Here is a 23,033-nt window from a genome sequence, read left to right on the forward strand (position 1 = left end):
GAGGGGGGGCGCTTAGACTGACACTTCCAATTCAGTAATGGATGCCCTTCCCACATATATGATGAGTTTGTTCCCTTTGCCAAGGAGCATTTAAAAGAGGTTTAATCAGCTGAGGAGAATATTACTATGGTAAGAGAACAAGGTGAAGCAAAGGTACAATCTTGTAAAATGCGATGTTGTAACTCTTTGCAAAGCTAAGGAGATTTAGGTATAAAGAGTCTTGGTCTACAAAATACTAGTCTATTACAGAACAGTTACAGAGATTTTGCAATGAAGATACGACCCTATGGAGCAGCTTCATCAAAGTATGGGCTTCCGAACCACTGGATCACCAAGGGAGTTGCTTGAAAGTTTGGCTGTTCTGTGTGGTAAACCATCAGAAGATTGTTGCCTCTTTTCATTACCAACTCTTCAAGGTTGGAGATGGTTGACAAGCTTTTGGAATGAGCAATGCATAAGTGAAGATAAGTTGATGAATCTCTTCCCAGATATATACATCTTAAGACTACAATAGAATGTCACTGTTTCTCAAGTGTGGAGTCCTCAAGGTTGGGACCTCATTTTTAGGAGGGCCTTAAATGATTGGAAGGTTGGTAGAGTAGCAAGTTTGCTGTAGGTACTGAATGCTTTCTCAGGAATCTCCACTGGCCTTGACAAGCCAATTTGGAAAATGCACATTAAGCGGGTATGTATTCACTGTGAAAAGTGACGTCGTGCTACTGGAGAATGAATAACAATCAATCACCGACAGTAGTTTGGTCTTGGAAGGTCAAAATTCCTCTCAAAGTATCCTGTTTCACATAGCCGGTGATCAGAAGAGCCTGTTTCACCCGTGAAGTTTACCAAGAAAAGGTCTACAGTTTTGCTGAAGGTGTTATATGTGTGAACAAGAGGCAAATGTCAATGACCATCTATTCTTGCACTGCAGAACAGATTATGTAAATCTGTGGAACATGTTCTTGTGTATACTAGGGTGACTTGGGTAATGCCCAAGGCTACTTTTGAAGTGCTAAACAACTGGAAAGGAATTGGAAGAAGAGAGTGGCCGAGGAAGACCGGAGGAAGAGGTGTTCTAGCTTGCATCCAGTGGACACTATGGAAGGAAAGAAATGTAAGATGTTTAGAAGGAAAGAGAATTAGTATCCATAAGATCAAGATGAAATTATCTTACTCTTCTTTATCTTTGGTGTAAACAAGTTACGGTGGGAAGACTGTTCCAATTTGAATGATGATTTTTTGTGTGAACGTATGGTTTACCTTTATCTCAAAAAAAATAAATTTCTGTCCAATTTTTTCAAGTTAAGTTTGTTTTCTTTCATGTTTGTAATATAGTTTATGTTGACTTCCTTCAAGGCCCCCCTTACTACTCAGTCACCTCTCTCTGTAATGGTAACTACATCATGTGTTGCTGGCTCAACTATAATGAATATATCTGTTTCTAAGACAGCTTCAACAAACAGAGTGTCTTGAATATATCTTTTACTGGAGTCAGGTTCCAGTAAAACAAAAAAGCTCTTTACAGAACCTTTTGTTGATCTATTATTCACAATGACAAATGCTTTTGAGGGGAGGAAATTTTGTTCTCTTCAATGGAGAAAAGGAGAAAGGGCTCTGCATGGGGAAAAAGAAGAAGGGAAGCCGACAGATGGGTAACCAACTTTTACTAAAAAAAGCTAAGGGTGATACTTCTACAAAAAGTTTGGTAATCCGTAAAGATGAAGTCAGGGAAAAACAAGGAGAAGTTGTGGATGATGATTTCTCTGAAGCTTTAGAAGGCATGTATAACGAACATGAACCATTCCCATTACAGATTGATAATAGTGCAAATGAAGAGGAGGCTTCAATAGAAGCAACTAAATGGGTCCAAGCCAACATGATCAAATTGAGTCAGCAATTTGGGGTGGATATCAGAGGATGCAGACAGGAAGCTTTGGAACTACTAATGAAGCTAGATCGAAGAAGGGAGGAAAGGAACAATAAGGGGGAAGCTTCAGGGATCTCATCTCCAAAATATACCGTTCCAAAAGAGGTTAGGAACTTACTTTTTGATGTAAAATTTCAAGAATGGGGAACCTAGAACTAGTGGGAGAATTTTTCTAACTCTCACTCATCAATGAGAGTCAAGTTAATCTCCTGGAATGTTAGGGGGTTGAACGGGGGAAGTAAGAGGGAGTTGGTGAAAGCTTCTTCTAAAGTGGGGGGCTGATGTCTTTGTGTTGGTTGAAACAAAACTTGATGGTCAGATAGACAATGTTATTCAAAGTATATGGCACAATAGATGGATGTGAAAGATCCAAAAGGAGGCGCAGGGGAGCAGTGGGAGAATCCTTATTCTTTGGGATAAAAGAATTTGGAATGGGGAGATGGTGGCGGATGGCAACCAATGCATAACTGGCAAGTTCACCAGTTTAAATGATAACTGGAGTTGGCATTTGACTGGTGTGTATGCTGATTGCAATAGAGTTACTAGGAGGATGGCAAGAGTTGATCAATGTGAGAAGTACATGTCTAAGGCCATGGATAGTATGTGGTGACTTCAATGTCACTAGATATCCCTCATAGAGAAGAAACTGCCGCAGGTTAAGTGGGAGCATGGCTGAATTTTCCAATTGCATAGAGGAATTAGAATTGGTGGATCCTCCTTTATTTGGAGGATCCTACACTTGGAGAAGGGGTGAGGATTTTGATTGTGCCTCCAGAATTGATAGATTCTTACACTGTGCAGAATGGGGGGAGAGCTTCTCTCAAATCAAACAAACCACTCTTCCAAAGTTGATATTTGATCATAACCCCATTTTGTTGACTTGTGGAAACTGGGAAGGGAAAAAATCTTTTTTCAAATTTGAAACTTGGTGGCTAGAAGTTGATGGTTTTAAGCAAAAAGTCATAGAATGGTGGGTTTCTTTCAATATAAATGGCAGACCAGGCTATGTGTTGGCAGAAAAGCTGAAATTGCTCAAAGGGAAGTTGAAGGAGGGGAGAAGAGAAACAGGGGAAATTGGAGGCAAAGAAAAGAGGATATTTTGGTCCAAATATCAAACTGCGAAGCTGTGCAGGAAGTAAGACCACTCACTGATGATGAAGTGTTGCAGAGGACTCAACTGGATTTGGAATATGAAGACGTAGCAAAAAATGAGGAGATGGCTTGGAGACAAGGTCAAGGATCCAATGGCTGAAACAGGGAGACAAAAATACTAAGTTTTTTCATAGAATTGCTACTGCAAATAGAAGGTTCAATTCTATAGATAAACTAAATGTGGATGGCACTGAAATAAATAATCCTAACAGTATTAAAGAAGCGGTTCAGAGTTTCTACAAAGAGCTATATAAAGAGACTGAGCAATGAAGACCAGATCTAAATCTACATGGAGGAACAAAAATTACTGTCGAAGTACAGGCATGGCTGCAGAGACCATTTGAAAAAGAGGAAATCGTGAAATGTCTTAACATGTGTGCTATGGAGAAGGTTCCTGGTCCAGATGGTTTCCCAATGGTTTTCTTCAAAACTTTCTGGGACACCTTGAAGAAGGACATCATATATGCTTTCAATTTTTTCCACACCTGCCAAACTTTTGAGAAAAGCTTCAATGCAACCTTCATAGCATTAATTCCAAAGAAACCAGGTGCCACAGAGTTAAAAGACTATAGACCTATTAGTCTGGTAGGGGGATTTACAAAATCATAGCTAGAATTCTCGCTGAGAGGCTCAAAACAGTGATAGATAAGCTAGTCAACAACCATCAGATGACATTCATAAAGGGAAGACAAATAATGGATGCTGCATTATTAGCCAGTGAGTGCATAGATGCAAGAAGGAAGAATGGTATTCCTGGAATAATGTGTAAGCTTGACATTCAAAAAGCTTATGATCATGTGATCTGGGACTACCTCCTCAATATCCTAAGGCAAATGGGATTTGGAGATAAATGGGTGAAATGGATGGAAGTTTTTATCAAAACAGTTAGATTCTCCGTTCTTGTGAATGGTGAGCCTATTGGGTTTTTTGCCTCTGAGAGGGGTTTGAGACAAGGAGATCCACTCTCTCCTTTCCTATTTATTTTAGCTATGGAGGGGTTTGACAGTATGATGAGGATTGCAATCCAAAAGAGATGGATCACAGGTTTCCGAATGAACAACAGAATGGGAGAGGGTAAGGAGATATGCCATCTATTTTATGCAGATGACACCATCATATTTTGTGAGCCAACAGTGGATAAAATTAGGTTTATCAGACTAATTTTGATACTCTTTGAGAGTGCTTCAGGGTTGAGAGTCAACTGGGGAAAGAGCAGCCTTTTTCAAGTTTTGGAGGTTCCTCAGGTTCAGAGCTTGGCCAACATACTAGGATGCAGAATAGAAAAGCTACCAACCACTTATCTTGGTATGCCCCTAGGCTATAAACACAAAGCACTAGAGATATGGGATGGGATTCTAGAGAAAACTGAGAGGAAGTTAGCTAAGTGGAAGGCCCAGTACCTATCAATGGGGGGTAGATTGATCTTGATAAACTCTGTCCTTGATTCGCTACGTACTTATGTGATGTCACTTTTCCAATCCCAACAAAAGTGGTGAAAAAACTGGATAAGATGAGGAGGAATTTTCTGTGGCAAGGTAATAAAGAGGGAAAGGTTACTGTTTGGTGAAATGGGAAACAGTGTTGCTTAGTAAAAAAGATGGGGGGCTGGGAATCAGAAATCTTAGGCTGCAAAATGAGAGTCTTCTATTGAAATGGTTACAGAGATACATCAATGAGGATAAGGCTTTGTGGAAGGAAGTCATTGTGTCTAAGTATGGTGAAGCTAGCCCATGGTGCACGGAAATAGTAACTGATACATTGGAGTGGGAGTATGGAGAACAATTAGGAATTTATGGCAATTAATGGAAGACAATATTTGCCTTAAGGTTGGCAATGGAGCAAAGACAAAATTTTGGAGAGATAGGTGGTTGGTTCAAACTCCTTTAAAGGAGGCTTTCCTTACCTATTTCTTAATTGTGTAAACCCAGAGGTGACAATCCAAGAGTGTTGGTCCACACAGGGGTGGGATATATCTTTTAGGAGGTGTTTAAATGATTGGAGATAGAGAGGGTTGCCCTGTTACTTGGAAAAATAGGGCAAGTTTCTATTAGCAGTACAGAGGTTGATATACCTCTTTGGAAACACAACGGTAACGGGATGTTTTCTGTAAAGAAGTGGCTACACAAGAGGTCTCCAGGTGACTTATACAAATTCTCAATGCAAGTGGAATTATTTCTGGAAAAGCAGTATTCCTACCAAAGTTAAGTGCTTCACTTGGTTGGTTATCAAAAGGGCCTTCCTTACCCATGAAGTGCTACAGAAGATGAAGAGACAATTGGTTTCTAGGTGTTTTCTGTGTATGGTGACTGAGGAGACAAACAAGCACCTTTTTTTGCACTGCAAGTACACTGCTCAGTTGTGGAATTTGTTTCTCAACATTACTGGCTGTAGCTGGGGCATGCCTGAGCATACATCAGACCTTCTTAGCTGATGGATCAGAAGAGGGGGAAGTAAGAACCAAAATAGATGGAGATTGATTCCCTCATGTATATGGTGGTCAGTATGGAGGGAGAGAAATGCCAGATGTTTTGAAGATAGGTCCAATCCCATTCATAAAGTCAAATGGAATTGTATTGTATCTTTACTCTTTTGGTGTAAGCAATTATGTATAGAAGATACTGATCAGATTATAGATCTGATAGGGACTCTGTAGTTTAACTGTTTGATGGTGCCAGCATATCCTTAATGCTGACGAATACAAACTTACCTATTTCAAAAAAAAAAAAAATTCTTTTTGTTAATGTCTCATCTATGTATGGGCTGATTTCTGAATTCGTCAGCCTGTCCAGGTGAATTATGAAGCTCAGTGTAATTGCATTATCAATAATATATGATTTTTTTCATAAGTAAAAGGTTGGTAGACTCTCGAAAAGTGTTAAGTTCTTTGATGCAGCCTTCAACTTGGGGAGAGACATTTTTTTTCATTACCTTAATTTTCCTGGAACATAACCAGAGATCTTCTGTTGGATTTGACAGGTGAAGATAAATATGTGGTTTTCATCTCTGGTTTGAGTGTTGGAAGAAGCTCTTCTAATCCTCTCCAATTTCAACTTTTAGTTGATCACATTACTGGACATTTAGGAGATGAGAAGGTTCAATTATGCTTTACTTTCTACTAATAAGTATTGGATACATGGCAATCTAACTAATATTATGCTATCCTGTAAACGTACCACTCGAAAAGGAACAAAATATTGCAGCTCAAATAGTTCAAGTTGTTATTGCTGGAAACTTTGTTGAAGTTCCTCATGGACTTCTCAACGGACAGGTATTTTTGCTTTTGTGCTTGTAGCAAATTTCTGACTTTCCATCTCTTATTTTTCCATTATCTTTTCCCTGTGTACCTCAGAGAAATGCTACCTCTCATTATAAAGGAGGAATTTTTGCAGTCACATGCCAGAATTGCTAACATTACTCCCTGTCTTTAAACTTGTTGATAAAAGCAGGCAATTTTCTGTTCCAGATGTAGAATAAATACCAAGAAGCATATTTGAGCAATTGCTCGTTTTGACGCGTCAAATGCTCTGTGATTATAAGTGCTACATTAATTTGTATGGCTTTTGCTCATTAGAAAATGGAAAAATGGAGTCAACAAGAAATAACTAGTAACTGGTTGGTGCCAAGACTTCTTGTTGCTGTTGCTGTTGCGATTGCAATAGATCCAGCTTTCTCTAGTCTTTTCAGTTTAGTCAGAGACCTCTATGTCAATGTAGGGTCAAGTGAGATTTAGAGATACTATACTTGTAGAGAACCCTAATTTACTTAAAGAAAAATATTTAATTTTAATAAATTGGTCATAAATGGACCGAAATGGTTCCAGAGGATCCTTACTGATGATAAGGGAACTCCCTTTCCTCCCTTGACAACAGCCTGAGAAGATTGTTAACCTCTTTAACCTCTCAATCTGGCAGGTTTCTCCTAACAGATACTTAAACTCTATATTCGATAGAACCTTCCTTCATCTCCTTTGCCGGCAAGAAATTCTGACACACTCAAAACCATCACATAAAGGTATTTGTTGGTGCAATCTTTGATTCAGTATCAGATATGGCTACAGAACTTCTCCAACACTTCCATAATGCTTTTCGAAAGAGCTACCTTACATGGTATAGTAAACCCGTTCATATCCAATCTTCTTAATGAGTGCCAATTTTTCCTGTGATAACTCTTTTCAATAATTCTTGCTCTTCCACGTCTAACCTCCGAATCCATTTACCTAGCAAGGCCTTGTTGAACGCCCTCAAGTCCTTGAATTTATACAATTTCTCTTTCTTCTCTAATGTTTAAAAATAGATGTAAGATTTTAGTTCAGCTATTCAGCCATTCATTGTTTAGATTAGGTATTATATGGTGAAGGAGAATATTGAAAACACAGAAGGGGTGGGGGTGGGCGGTGTATAATAAGCAATTAAAATTTAGCCTATTTAGTCTAAGTAGGCTGACTATATACTGAGGTTCAGGAACTGCAAAAGATACTGGTTATTTATTCAAATTCAGCAAGTATAGATGTTTATCATTAAATTTAAAGTCAATAATTAGAAGGAAAATTTTGGGGGCTCTCTAGAAATTTGCCCATTGGAACCGTACTATTTACCTATGAGTCATGCTAGAAGGTGCCATGGCTATTTCCAGCAATTGCTGGCCGCCTCTTCCCGGTGGAGAACCATCACCAACACCCATAATAACCTCATACTTGAACTTGTTAACCCCAGAAATCTCTAAACCTGCAAACCCTATTCCCATCGAGGATATAACATATGTACATGGTGAACCAATAGTTATATGGGAGAAAAAGAAGTGGACAAGATGAATGTATAAGAAAATTGCATTTTGCTGTCATAGGAAAATTCTACTACGGGTGGCCTGAACTAGAGGAATTTGTATAATTGTGCCTCTTCAATGCAAGAGGAAGAAAGAAAGCAAAATTAGCATTTTAAGATATGAGCATTGTTAGAATAGGAATTAGAATATGAATAAGAATAGGAATTCTAGTTGGAAAAGGTTTCCAATGTAGTGTCTATAAATAGGGTCTTCATGTAACAATTTAGATACGCAATTCAATAAACTTTTCTCCAATATTTCTCACATGGTATCAGAGCAATTGTGAGAAAAAAAAAATTAAAAAAAATTAATATTTTGCGGTAACCTAGTTGCTGTCCGGATAATTATTATTTTCGGTCACTGTTTTCATAAAATTGACACCACCACTAGCTGCGGAATTTCCCGGCGAGTAAAGCCCAGTCATACGAACTGTCAGACCCATGCGCCGGCGCATGTGACTTTTTCCGGCCTGTTTTTTCGATAATTTTTTTTTCTATCTGAGTCGCCTCTTCATTCCGAGGTTGACTATGTAATTTTTTTTCTGATTCCAATCAGATTCGATCGCCGGAATTAGGGTTCCGACTCACCACCATAGAGGATTACTTACATGTAATGTCAAAACTACTTGGGTGGTTTTCTAGTTACATGACTAGTTGGTTTTCACTCGATTACCAATAACGTTCACCATCATGTAGTTTTCACTCGATCACCAACAATGAACACACCCTTTAGTTTTCACTTGATCACCCAAAAGAACCCACACAACTCACTCTCTTTTTTTCTCACTGCTTACTTCACTACACTGTTACCATGTATTTAGAAGCATAAGAGAGATTCCTGGAGTAAGCTGTGTACTTTATGTTGTTGCCGATTCTCTTTTATACCTTTGTCTGAGATCTTCCTCTTGAATGTTCTGACTGTTAGTCCTCATTAATTCTACCAGATTCTTGTTCTGGAATGAGTCTCCGACATTTTTTGGAACTTGTTAACTTGGAAATCAGTCTTTGACTTGCTTGATTACTCTTGGAGATTCTGTATGATCCTTGTCCTTGGTTACAGTCCAGCATCATTCCAATCTTGAGTGACTTTTTGACGTTGTACTCAAGCCTGAATGTACTCTTTGTTCAACCTTGATTTGGAAAGGTCTCCTTTAGAGTGCTCATAGATAGCTTCCACTGAGAAAAAGGAAGGAAGCCTTCAAAATGAAGTTCTCCCCTTTTTCATTTCCTATAATTAAGTCCTATCCTTGGTTGCCATATTCTGAGGATATTTCTTCCTTGAGCCACGACTTCTCAAATCTTCCTTCTACAGGAGTGATTTTTTCTTTTTGAATCTTGGCAGCTTCATCTTCCCCCTTTTAGAAGTCTTTGCCTTTCACAAGTTCATCTCCCTTGGACAAGCAAGGCTCAGATTTTTGTACATCTTGAATTTCTTGCACCGTAACTTCATTGTATATTTTTGTGCCTTCGTCCAAAGAACAACTTCATTAGTGATTGGACATTGTTATTCAAATGTATTTGTCATCACAAAACGCCAGGGATAACAAATATTACAGTGACATATTTAAAAATGTATAGTTACTTTTTAAGAATACAAAATTAGGTCTTGCTTCTATTATTGTTATTAAATTAGCTGCTTCGGGATCTTGAATTTCTTAAACCTTTGATGGTCGTGCAAAATGAGTTGATAATTAATAGTATTTAACCAGTACAGAATCATTTCGTGGACTCATGTCTTCGGTTCATTAGATTTTTTCTATGTTCTTCTCCCAAAAAATGATAAAAGGAAATTCTTTTTCCATGTGCTGCAAATTCTTATAATTGATTTTCCTCAGAACTGCAAATGACTAGTTTCCTAGTCTCCATCAAGACACTAACAAAAGTTTATTGTGTCACAGAATTTGGGGTCAAAGGACCAGTCCAGATTGTTTGAGCCAATTAAAGAGCTTGATATTTTGTTAACTCAGGTATTCTTATCCTAAATTGGAACCAACATACTAGTGCAAATTGTACAATATGGGTTAAGAAAATGATTTTCTCCTTTTCCAGATTGCAGCAAGTATACCTTTGGATATCATGCCAGGGTCCAGTGATCCAGCAAATTTCTCCCTCCCACAGCAGGTCTTCCTTGCTTAGCACAGTCTGAATACTCCAGTCAGAGCATTTCCTTAATTCATTTTCTTTAGATTTTCAGAGGTTTGATTGGTTATCCGTGATCATCTGTTAAATTTCAGCCTCTCCATAGATGCCTTTTCCCTGGATCATCAGCGTATAACACTTTCAGATCTTGCACGAATCCACATTGTTTTGAACTTGACAACATCAGGTGTGATTTAGTAGTTGATTAGTTATTAGTTAAAGAAATGTATTCATTGTTTGCATGGTTACTGCATGATCATCAGGTTCCTAGGTACATCTGGTCAAAATATTGATGATCTTGGCAAGTATTCGGAGGCAAACAACAATATTGACTTTATGGAGAGAACATTGAGGTGGAGACACCTAGCACCAACAGCACCAAATACCCTCGGTCAAAACTTTTTGCCTTGCTACACTTGGAAGTTCTTATGATTGTGGTTCTCTTGCCTAAAGTTTTCTACTCTGCCCAGTTTATTCTTTGATTTTACAAATCCATGCTTTTAGATTGCAAATTGAGTTGGTGACGCGAAATATATGATCTTGGAAAAGGAAGAGCTAAAAGATGACTATTTTTGTTCTTTGAAGAGTTTGCAATTCAATTTGATTGCATATATTTCTTCCAACTGAGTTGGTATATTCATCCATTACATTTCCAGGTTGCTATCCCTTCACTGATAGGGATCCTTTCTATATCGAAACATGTCCTCATGTTTATTTTGTTGGCAACCAGGATAAATATGAATCTCGCTTGATAAAAGGTATGTTTTAAATTTAATTGTTCAAGTTTCTGGAGAATGTGTGTGATCATAATACTATCTGCAGGATCAGAAGGACAGATGGTAATGCTTATTTGCATTCCTAGATTTGCAGAGACTGGAGTTGCAGTGGTGGTAAGCCTCTACTGTTTTAATCAGCTGTCTCCTCAGCATGTTTAAATTAGTATAAGGTTATCAATTATATAGCCTCTTCTAACTGTTCTACAGAAAGAAGTTCTGTTCTGAGACTGATATCAACATTTTCTGCACAATGGATGTGTCTCTATTAAACATTAATTGACTGCTTAATAAACTCTAGCTTTCCAATATATTTCCTGTGAAGGGGGAGCATTATGGTGCTAATTGATATGCACCAGCTAATTTATTTTTTTTGGAAAGCGGTAATGTTGTATTCTTCAGCATTAAGGACATGCTGGTGACCTCCAAAAATTCGTACATAGAGGGGCTAGGAAGGCTAATTGCAAAAAAACCTAAAATATCTACTAGTTGCTCTACCTCCTCTATACATTCCTGTTTACACCAAAAATACAAATACGCAATGCAATTTTCTTTGACTTTCTGTATGGAGTTCGATTTGTTCTCATGGCATCTTCCATTTCTTTCCTTCCATACTGACCACCATATGCAAGCTGGAATAATTCTCCACCACTTTTTTTGGCTTTTACTGCCTCCTCTCCTGATCCAGCAGCTTAACAAGTCAGCAGTATGTTCTGGCATCGTCCAGCTGTTATCAGTGAGTCTCAAAAACAGAGACCATAGTTGACCTGTGACTCTACAGTGTAGAAAAAGATGATTGTTGGTCTCATTTGTCTCATTCTGGCACCTGCTAATTTGCATTGATTTTCCGGAATTGTTGTTTGACGGATATTTATCATTTTAAGTTAATTTAAACTAAGTTGCTCGGACTCGGGTGCTGGTGTCTGATACGGGTGCGGATCCTCTATGATCTAAATTTTAAGATTTGGTGATACGTCATACATACGAGTGCAAGGATTCGGCTAAAAATAACTCAAATATCTTGAAATAGAGTTATAAAACCTAAATTATGAGATATTATGTGGAAGATTGAGGAGAAATTATTGATCAAGAGGACACTTCTGGAAGGAGATAAAAGAAAAGAGAGTGACAATAGAAGTTTATGTGTACAAGGTCTTCCATTTTCTTCAATGTCACCTTGTTTTTGTTTTGATTACAAAAATCATCGAATCTATGTAGAAATTTTCCCTCAAATTTGGTCGAAGTACCCAAAACGGTTGACCAGCTCGGGTACGGATCCCACACCCTCATCTATGTCGTGTCGACATGGGTGCGACACCAAAAGTAAAGAGTCCGAGCAACTTAGAGTTTAGCCATTAGCTAGTTCTCTTAAAACTTTTTGAATTGTTAATCTCAAGGACAAGTATGCTATACTTCAAAGTTCCCCATATTTTCCACATCAAGTTTCATATAGTTATAATGGATGACTACCATTACCATTTTCAAAATAAAATAAAATAATGGATGACTATATCATGTGTTTGTTGTGCACACTTAAAAATGGATATGTCAAATTCTTCTTTTGCTACCATAGTCTTACCCTTCCTTGTTGTCCATACTTTAAAGACTTGTCTTCTTGACAAACACCATGGTAGACTTACCTGAAGATACAAGAACAAACTCCCAAATACTACTAGAGTGACTTGTCTTCTTGACAAACACCATGGTAGACTTACCTGAAGATACAAGAACAAACTCCCAAATACTACTAGAGTGTAAGACAAACATTTCCTCAGTCATAGCCTGTTACCGACCTGGATGAGGAAGAGCTTCACTTGTACTCTTAGGGATAGAAACAAATGATAGTGATAATACAATTGATGATAACTTAGACAATATCAATGATAACATAGACAAGTATAGATAGGATTAGGGTTACAAGTAGAACAAAAACCTTTTCGAGTTGGGCCATCTATTCTTGCATTGCAACTTTACAACACAAATTTTTGTGCCATCTTCCTTAGTCTCATAAAAACAAACTGGACCATGCCCGAGCATACAGCAGATTTGTTGAGTTGTTGAATAAGAAGAGGGGGGAGCAAGAGTCAAAAGGCATGGTGGAGGATAATTCCACATTGCATTTGGTGGACAGTATGGAAAGAAAGAAATAGTAGAAATTTTGAAGATAGGTCCAATTTAATTCAAAAGGTTAGATAGGGAAAGAATCTAGTCGTCTATGAATTGTCTTCAACGGTTGATGAGTGCAGACGATGATGACAAGTCAAGAGTGGTGGTGGTGGAGCTGTGGGAGATAGAGCGAAAAGATAGACAATGACAGAATATCTAGAAGATGGAATGGGTAAAACCTTAGAATTCCGAGTTTCTTAGTTGAGGAGAGTGTAAAGTAGGTAATAGGTTTGACTTAAGGAGGTAATATTAGCGGACATAAGGTAGCGTTTGACATCGGTTGAGTAGGACCGATATCCCTTCTGTTATCAGTGAATTCAGTCCGAGCAACATGAGCATTTCTGGAAGGTTGACCATGTAAATGATAGCACACTTCGCAAGTATGGCCCAATTTGTTACAATACATCTTGACTAACTTCTCCAAGAATGATATCCATTCAAATTTCCTGTCTAAGACACTTGAACAAAAAAGTTGGTTGATGTTACTGTATGGCAGGGTGAAATAGGTGGTGCAACAAGCCGTAATGATTGGGCAAATAGATTATCCACAGTAGGGACAATAAGGCTCGCCAAAATTTGGGTCACACCTAGTCAAATTAATATGGAAGCCTGCAAAGTATCAAAAGAAAAAACGTCTTACGACGTTACCCTTATTGCTTTGTCAATATTTGTAGTAGCAGGCATCAACTCATTGAACTCTTCCATCACTACCTGAACTTGTCTAAGACAGGTAAACATCTCCAAATCCTATTTTTTAACGCTAGTCAACTAAGAAATCACATTATAAAACGAGAGGACATTTGTGTGTAACCCACGAGCCTTTTCAAATTAAAAAGCAAGTCCAGAATGGACCAAACTTAGGCATCAACTCCGAATCAAAAGATTTCCACAATAGGCTACACAATTGAGCATCAAGCTTTTCCCCATTCTCCCTTATCCTTTTCATTAATATCCTTAGCCTGTTTAATTAAGTGAGAGTAAGACCAAGATAAATAGCTTGCACTACCTATCAGAGGTTTTGTGGTAATAGAATAGTTTTGGATTCTGGAAACCATAATTAGCACAAAAAGTACTTATTTACTCTGAGAGAGAAGGTGATGACGCACTGTATGTAGCTCCATTATGTAAATTTGGGACCCCAGCCTTTAGTGCTGAAGATTAACACACAAAACTGTTACCGTTGTAAAAAAAAGAGAAGGTGATGAGTCAAAGCAAAACGTAATTAAATACCAAATGTATGATAAAGTAGATGTTACCAGGGTGCTATAATGTCAAACAGTAGAGTAAACTCTGCCCTGAGTCGTAAACCTGAATATTGGTTTTTTGTAAAGCCAGATTTTGTTTGGAATTGAAGATGATCACTGGAGGGTGGTGTTTTGGTGGTTGGAATGAGGCGGTACTTAGTTGGGTAACCTCAGAATGACTTGGCAACACCACAACAGAAAGAAGTTTGTCAGAAATTTGGCCAGAAAAGCTCACACACGTCGGCACATGGAGTTGACGTGCTGGCTAGAAAATTTGTTTTGACTACGCATGAGGGTGCATGTAGGGTTTGCTTCTAGAGAGGCTGACTGAGATTTGCTCACTGAAGGTTAGGATTTCTATGACGATGTTGGTTTTCACACCACACTGAAAGAGAAGGTGGTGACACAAAACAACCCTAGAAAGTCAACCAACTACATGATTTTGTTTTCTTTCCTAGGTGTTTCTCACTAATGCTCTTATAACATTATGAAAGATGAGAAGACGCTGCTTGATCATTCCCTTGAGCTACTGGAGGATAAATAACTAAAGTTTAAATATCCTAGAAATGAAATAAAATCCATACATAATTAAAATATAATTATAAGGGAACAAATTAAGATGCATACTATATCTATGACAACAACAACGTAGCCTGTGTAGTCCCACAAAGTGGGGTTTGGCGAAGATATGGTGTTTGCAAACCTTATCCCTACCTCTGAGGTAGAGAATATTTTCGATCGACCTTCGGCTCAAGAAAACAAGTCCAAAGCAGTCAGGAAAAGAAATAATGGAAGTACAAGAAACAACTAATAATGAAAAAACCAACAAACAATAACAATACTACCACAAAACAATTTGATTGTTGAAGTAGAAGAAACAACGAATAGTAAAAAAAATTGTACGACAACAAACTATAAGAGTAATACTACGAACTTGTGTGGAGGACAACAGGACAATGCAATCCTACCTAAGAACCTTCGACCATGATTCTTGTCCTCCACAACCTCCAATCTATGATCATGTCCTCAATAAGCTGAAACAATAACATGTTCTGTCTAATCATCTCTCCCCAATACTTCTTCGGTCTACATTGACCTCTCCTAAAACCATCCATAGCCCTAACCATCTCAACCTCGCTTTTCGCATCTTGTCATCCACCGAAGTCGCTCCCACCTTGTCTGGAATATCCTCATTTCTAATCCTATCTCTCCTAGTATGCTCACACACCGCCACTTCCATCTTTTGCACGTGAGTTTTCACTCACCAACACTCGACCCCATACAATATAGTTGGTCTAACCACCACTGTGTAGAACTTGCCTTATGTTTTGGTGTCTCCTTTCACACAAGGCTTCATATGTGAGCCTCCATTTCATCTATCCTGCACGAATATGGTGAGTGACAACTTCATCAATCTCTCAATTTTCCTGAATAATAGACCCGAGATACTTGACACTTCCTCTCTTTGGATGGCCTGTGTAAGCTTAATTACCATGTCAGCCTCATGCCTTATATCGCTTAACCTGCACCTCCAAGTATTATGTCTTGGTCTTGCTCAACCTGAACCCTTAAGACTCGAGGGTCTGCTCTTAACCTCCAGCTAAGTGTTAACTCCACCATGAGTCTCGTTAATCGAAACTGTCTTCTGCAAATAACATACACCATGACACTTCACCTCAAATTTATCGCATCAATGCATCCATCACGAAGATAAATAAAAACGGGCTAAGGGCTGATTCTTGGTGCAACCCTATCAAAACCATGAAGTGCTCCGAATCTCCTCCCACTATCCTGACCTGGATCTTGGTGCCTATGTACTTGTCCTTATCGCCCTAGTCTATGCCACAAGTACACCTCTAGTCTCCAACCACCTCCAAAGAACCTCCCTAGGACTTTGTCGTAAGCCTTTCATAGGGCGATGAATACCATGTGTAAGCCCTTCCTCTCTCTGTACTCGTCCACCGTTCTTACGAGATCAATGACTTCTGTAGTTGAGCGCCTCGACATGAATCCAAACTGGTTCTTGGAAATAGTCATGCCCCTCCTCGCCGTCATCTTTACCACCTTCTCTCACACCTTTATAGTGTGGCTTTGTAGCTTGATACTCCTATAGTTATTACATTCTGAATGCCACTCTTGTTCTTGAACAACAAGATCACTTTAGTCCATCTCCATGCTTTAGGCATCTTTGGCGTCTTGAAAACAACATTGAACAGCTTAGTCAACCACTAAATACCTGCCCTGCATGCACTCTCCCAAAAATTCCACCTTGATCTCGTCTGGCCCCGCCGCTCTACCCCTACCCAACATACATAGGTAGTCACTACATGCATTTGCAGTAGTTGGAATATCACCTCTATGAAGTTCTATACATGTGCTGGAAAATGGAATTTTGCAGCAAACACTATCAGAAGTGAAATAATTAAGCTCTTTGAATTTCTGTGGTGCATCAGAAATCAAGGAGACAAACTCCCACATTACCAGAACTTCAGACTACCTCTCTGAATCTCAAGATCTTCGGTGTTTGCATGGGGAGAAAATGATCAAAATAGTCCTTAATGTATGGATTTAGATTGATTTGGTCCCTCATATATGCAACTTATGGAAAAGGTCCTTTATATATGTCAAAAACTTATCAATTTAGTCTTTCACCCTAAAACACTAACTACACCGAAAAATTCTGTCAAATTTAACAGAGATGTGCAACTCACGTGACATACAAAATCTAAAACAAAACCTCTGTCTTCTTGGATCAACTCGAAAGGATGAGAACTCCCGCCTTTTCAAACAAAAAATTATTTTCTTGTAAATCAATGGACACAATTTTCGATTGTTAGTGTCTGGGTAGGTTTCGACGAAGGTGAAGAAGACAGATACCGACACACTCATCAAAATTGTTGCTTATCAAATACAGGAGTAGAACAACAAAAACTATAAATTGGCAGATTGGAGAAACTGGAATCATGCAGCAGATGCATTCCGATAAGTTGATGGGAATCAAATTTGACATTTTAAAGCCGCACTCAAAGAAAATATGGAAACATATTAAACTGCTAACAATCAATGAAGCGAAAAAATGATTGACTCGAAGAAACTATGAAAATAGTAGCTACTTACTATTGACGATAACTTTTGAATTTGAACTACAAATCCTAGACTATGTATACTTCCTCATTGATCTACAAACCTTAGTCGAAAATTCTCTCGCCTGATGGAAAGACGGGAGTTCTCATCCTTTGAAACTGATCAAAGAAGACAGAGGCTTTGTTTAAGATATGTGTATGTCATATGAGTTGCGCATCTTGAAAATGAATGGAAGAAGCCATTTGTTGGGTTATCCCATGCTAAAGGGCTTGAATAGATAGGTATTGAGGCTAAGCAGCCCAACTCTGCTATTCGTAAATGTAGGGTTCAATTGATAAAATAAAAAGAAGATTGTTGCATTCGTTCCTAACGATGGTTGTTTGAACTACATTGAAGAAAGGTGTTGATCGCTGAATTTGGTCGAAAGGGCCATGCCTTATGAGATATACCTGGTGCCAGGTTCCAAGTTGTGAAGGTTTTCTGGTGTTTGTCTTGGCTCTCTTTAAGGAGAAGAAGGAGAAACCATGATCTTAATTTTGCCGTTTTGCCAAGATACGGTTGCCGTGGATTTGAGTATGTACTTTGTGAGCAACTATCTTTAATGTAGGCTCATTTTTTGGTTAAAAAAAAATTATGAGTTGCACATCTCGGTTAAATTTGACAGTTTTTTCTTGTGTAGTTAGAGTTTTAGGGTGAAAGACTAAATTGATAAGTTTTTGACATAGATAAAGGACCTTTTCCATAAGTTGCATATATAAGGGACCAAATCAACATAAATCCATACATTAAGGACTATTTTGGTCATTTTCTCTTTGCATGGGAGACTAGACTTCCCCACACGCACAATGTTTGCATTTTCAATTCTTTTGCACTTAGCCACTTTTGAGTCAGAATTGATTGATTTAAGTCTTTTTAAGCTCCAATGCCTCTGAAACCATAGAACAAAATTAAACACACCAAATGACATAAAAGTAGCTGACGATTCAAGCATTTAAACTAAGGTTGGGTATCCAAATCACTATATAAAAGACGCATCAAATTTCTGCTGTTGTTTGTGTACTTGTAAAAGTAAAATAAGTAAATTTGGATATGGACTATATCTTATGAGTTTCTCTTTATTTTGTCTCTTTTTGGGTAATGCTTGTCCCTGTCACAATGAAGACACTTTGATTAAAACATGAGCATGAAATCCTTCTAAGATAATAGTTCCACCATTTCATTTTAGATGTCCTAGTTTGACTGCTTGAAATTTAAGATTGTAAAGAATACTTTTGAATCTTGTAGTCTTAAACTAAAGGTGTGTATAACACACCAAAACTACCCTTTAAATGTTACGGTAAAAAATGTACCATGATGTTGATTGGTTGATTAGTGATTCCCCAACTTAATTATAGTAGTAGATTCATATTGTAATTAGATGTTATTGATTGTGGAATGTTACCTTTCTTATTTAATCTTAGGACTTTGTATAGGAATCCATTTTTATGAGATGTAAAAAATATCAAGAAATACAAAGAAGCTTTTCTTCTTCATGAATCTACCATTTCCTATATGGAAGTATTATTGAAGGTAAAAAACAAAGTTGAAATTTAGAACTTATGAAATATAGATTTATTTTGTTTTTGAAACAGACAAAAGGAAGACATCTTATTTGAAACAGAAAGAGTAAGAGTTATTTTTCCTTTTTTTTTTTGATCATGTTAGATGTGGTCAGAAGATCTTTTCTTATGACATTCCTTTGTACAATAATGCTAAGCTTGATTTCCTTTTTATTTTCATTTTACTCCTATGAATAAGAATCATATGAGCTTATCTTTTCTGTTACTGCAGTTGAATATCAGAAACCTTGAGTGCCATATGCTCAGCTTTGCCACTCAAATCCACTCATAATAGCAAGGTACAAAGTAATGGTCAAAAGGGTGTGTATTTCAGCTAAAAGTTGCCATATAAGTGTATTTCTGTTTCTTGATATTGTCAAACAGCACTTCATTGGATTTTGCTTCCTGATTATTGGTTTCCTTGAACCCCCTGTTGTTGTTTGATATTCTTCTCCTTCCTTCATCCTGCAAGGACCTTCATTTCATCCATGTTACCTGGTGATGTTTCTCAAGGCACTTGAAAGCTCATGTAGGAAATTCATGCAAGTTAAGATCCTGGGAAGTGCTTGCTGCTTGACCAGTGATAGGTGCATGAAAGGTTGAACAATAGAGGAAACTAGACAAAAATATGAAAAAATAAATAGATAAACTTAATCATAAGTAAAGTTATCATTCTCAAAAAAAAAAAAAAAAAAAAACTTAAACATAAGTGAGAGGAGAGAGATGGTGCACCCCTTATTGTTGCCTGCTTCTAGAAAGTAACGGGATTTTTTTGGTTGAATGTTCTATTAATGGAACGAATTACTAAGTACCAATTTATGCGATTCACTTTCCTTTTTAGTGTTTTTCTAAAAAAGATATTTAGAAATGATTTCAACTTCAAATTTTCCATTTTACCCATTGAAATGATTTTTAGCAACACAGATATCTATGAATTTTGTTAGAGAACAAATTTGATAAGTCCATCTTTCTTTCTTAAACTAAATACCTAATTAAAATGCATTACAAAATGGGAGTAGTTGAGAGTAAACGATTGGTTAAATTTATAGATATATCTGGTATAAATACTAATCTAGTTCATTTTATGCTGAGAATAGTAAGTGGTGAAGTTGGTAGCATGTTTAATAGATATTTAAACAAGAAATGCTACTGAGAGTGATAGTATAGAATGACATGGCTCTTACCAATTACGAGAAGAGAGAAGCTCAAAATTGACACTCTTCATCTCCTAAAGGAGCAAAAATTCCACCATGTGTATCAGTATATGAGAGTGTATTTGATGAAGTAGTTTCGTTGAGCTAAGTCCAAAAAATTAAGTTCCCTTTCCTTCTTCTGCCATTGTTAAATGATGATATGATGGAGGTTTATGAACTGGTTGATTCACAATGTCAGTTAGAACAATAAGTGTCACCACCTAAATCACTAGTGCTGTGATGGATTATAAAATTCATAATCTGCCCAAGAAAGACATAAAAGGAAATTTGGTACTGTTATAGCATAAAAAAACCATACCCACATTTCAGGCTACAAAATTTGTTCCGACTCCGTCTCAATTTACGTGGTACACTTTCTCTTTTAGTTTGTCCCAAAAAGAATCACATTTTTCATTTATTAGAAACAATTTAACTTTAAAATTCCCCTTTTATCCTTAATGAAATAATTTATCTAAGGTTTGTTTTAGACCACAAATTTCAAAAGTCTTTGTTTCTTTCTTAAGCTTTGTGTCTGGTCAAATGGTGTCACATAAAATTGGGATGGAGGGAAGTATCTCATAACCGAAAAAATCCAAGGGTTCTAGCTGCTTCTTTTTCAAGTTTAGATAATTGGGGAAAAAGAAACTGAACATGTTGATTTTAATTTTGAGAAGAAGACTCATTAACTGTCTCAATTATTTTTACCCAACATACTATTTTTTGTAATTAAGATTTTACATTCACATTCCATGGCTTCTGAATCAGATTTGTACAGTGTTTCCATTTCTGAGAGAGAACTCCTTACTGTTTTCAACCATAATCTTTCAATATTTTTCTTCCAAATCTCTCTACTTCCTTTTTCGACTGAGAAATGTTGATTAGTTTTTTCATTTCGTGTTATATTTGCCAATTTCCCTTTAACTTTCAAGTTCTTCATTGATTTCATTGTCGGGTTAAATAATATTTCATTTTTCGTGGTTCTACATCAGTACATGTTCCCCCAGATTCAGAACTTTTTTTGAATACTCACAATCCGTATTAGTTAATAATCCTAGTGATTGGATTTCTATGCTTAGTCTGATAGGAAATAAGATATTCAAATAAAGAATTTTATAGCGAATGACTATTCATCTATTGTATTTTCATGCAAATAGGGGGCAAGAAAACTCTATGGAAAGATAGTGGTTTAATTCGATGTTGTTTAAGAAGGAGTTCGAACGCAGGTGTGGGCTAAATAAATCAATGGGCAGTCTTGGTCCTATTGCTTACCTCATTGGGTATGTCACCAAGAACGATAAGGAACCCCACGTCTTTAGACTTTATAATCTAAGGCCCTTTAAACGATCGTAAATGGCCTGAAATGTAACGACCTATGAGAGAAGGGTTTTTAGAAAAGAAAGCGTACCAATCCGGGAGGAATATGCGACGATTTTTTCCCGGAAATCCCCAACGAAAGATACAGACTATTCCCTCCTTTCCATTGTTCTTGGAAGCGCTGAAGTTTTTTACTGCGATGTGTATATGCCACCCCTCGTTTTGATGTTTTTCTTTAGTAATAACTATAGAGCTGCATTGAAAGAGCTTTCTGAACATCATTAAAGCTTGGTTCGAATTTTTGTGATTTCTTGTTTGTTATTTTGTCTCGATTGAGTTTTGTTGGAAAGGAAGTTGAATATCAATTTTGGAGGTGTCTCGAGATGATTTGAGATTAAAGATGACTCCATTTGTGTATTCTCACTGATCCTGTGTATTAACTAATGTTCTCTAATATATCCCGAGTCACTATATTTCATATCCCACAACATCTTTATTAATGAATTTCTTCAAAATAACACCTCCTCTTCTTGTCCCGTCTCGGTAATTCTTCCCTTAAGTAAAATTGTAATGGGTGGAAGTTTTTATTATTGTGTTCAACTATCCAGAATCATTTTACATGGAAGCTCGCCTTAATGTTTTCATGTCATTAATCTTTTCCTTTCTGAAAGTAATGTGGTTTGTAAGATACTTTACGACAATACAGAGTACTTTTCTTCATTTTCACCAAGATATGAGACAGTTAATGTCAATTGTGTAGTTCCAAAAGATTTGTTTCATTTTCTTGTCTCACTCTTTTAGTTGTTTTAAAGCTTTGATACTTAAAATTTCTCTGTGATTACAGGAACTCAAGGTTTAAGAACAAATTCTGGGGAAAAAAAGGTTACATTTGATGTGTTTGAAGGTTTAAGAATATATAATTTGTCTAATCTCTCTTCAATCATGTCTGTTAAATTGATTTCTCTTTTGTAATATTAGTACCCTCTTTAAATTGGATTCTCTTGTAATAGTCGAAACCTTTTTTATTATCTACTCACTCAAATGACAAGTTGTGTGTACTCTGAGGAATAATGTAACAATGGGTATTCATTGCATGTCAGTAATAGTATATTTTAAGGGGTCATATTCTAGAGTGTATTAGAAGAAATATATGTTAGCTTCGTATATTAGTGGTTCTTTATCGAGAAATTTTATTGAGTTGAATAACAAACATTTCTATGTTTATTATTTTATATTATAAAAATATTTACTATTTATTGCTACATAATTTTTCTAATTAAATATAATTTTTTTTGGAAATTAAGAAATTTATACGATCTTTGCCTCTTCTTTTAATTCCTCTGCTTCTGCGACTCTTTCTTTCTTTTTTACTCTTCTGCTCTTTCATATCTTTCTGTTTCTTTTCCCTTCTATTTTTTTTGTCTCTTATCTGACATTGTTTATCTTCTCTCTTTTTTTAAAAAAAAATTCTTGTTCTTCTTTGAACTTTTCATCTAAATAAATTATATTCCTCCAATCAGTTTTTGCTTATGTCATTATTTTTATCCAAAAATAAGATGAAAAGAGGATAAAAAAGAACAAAAATTTGTATAAAATTACGCTTTTAAGCAGAAATTTTAAATTTTT

General features: G+C 36.8%; 1 protein-coding gene across 2 annotated transcripts in view; it reads left to right on the forward strand.

Moving 5' to 3' along the window:
- Nucleotides 1-22,571, forward strand: part of LOC107015118 (DNA polymerase delta small subunit) — a 25,474-nt gene extending 2,903 nt beyond the window's left edge. The window contains exons 6-15 of one of the 2 annotated variants that reach the window (XM_027915767.1): nt 6,053-6,168; nt 6,261-6,344; nt 9,795-9,863; nt 9,946-10,017; nt 10,131-10,222; nt 10,299-10,426; nt 10,692-10,793; nt 10,858-10,925; nt 19,133-19,221; nt 22,252-22,571. In XM_027915767.1, the coding sequence (XP_027771568.1) occupies nt 6,053-6,168; nt 6,261-6,344; nt 9,795-9,863; nt 9,946-10,017; nt 10,131-10,222; nt 10,299-10,426; nt 10,692-10,793; nt 10,858-10,925; nt 19,133-19,192 (791 nt within the window). In that variant the 3' untranslated portion in view covers nt 19,193-19,221; nt 22,252-22,571. The remainder of the gene's footprint in view (nt 1-6,052; nt 6,169-6,260; nt 6,345-9,794; nt 9,864-9,945; nt 10,018-10,130; nt 10,223-10,298; nt 10,427-10,691; nt 10,794-10,857; nt 10,926-19,132; nt 19,222-22,251) is intronic. The other variant, XM_015215295.2, reaches the window with a different exon arrangement.
- The last annotated feature ends 462 nt before the right edge of the window (nt 22,572-23,033 follow it).

The sequence above is a fragment of the Solanum pennellii genome, chromosome 3 (genome assembly GCF_001406875.1).
Source record: "Solanum pennellii chromosome 3, SPENNV200".
NCBI classification, from domain to species: Eukaryota; Viridiplantae; Streptophyta; class Magnoliopsida; order Solanales; family Solanaceae; genus Solanum; species Solanum pennellii.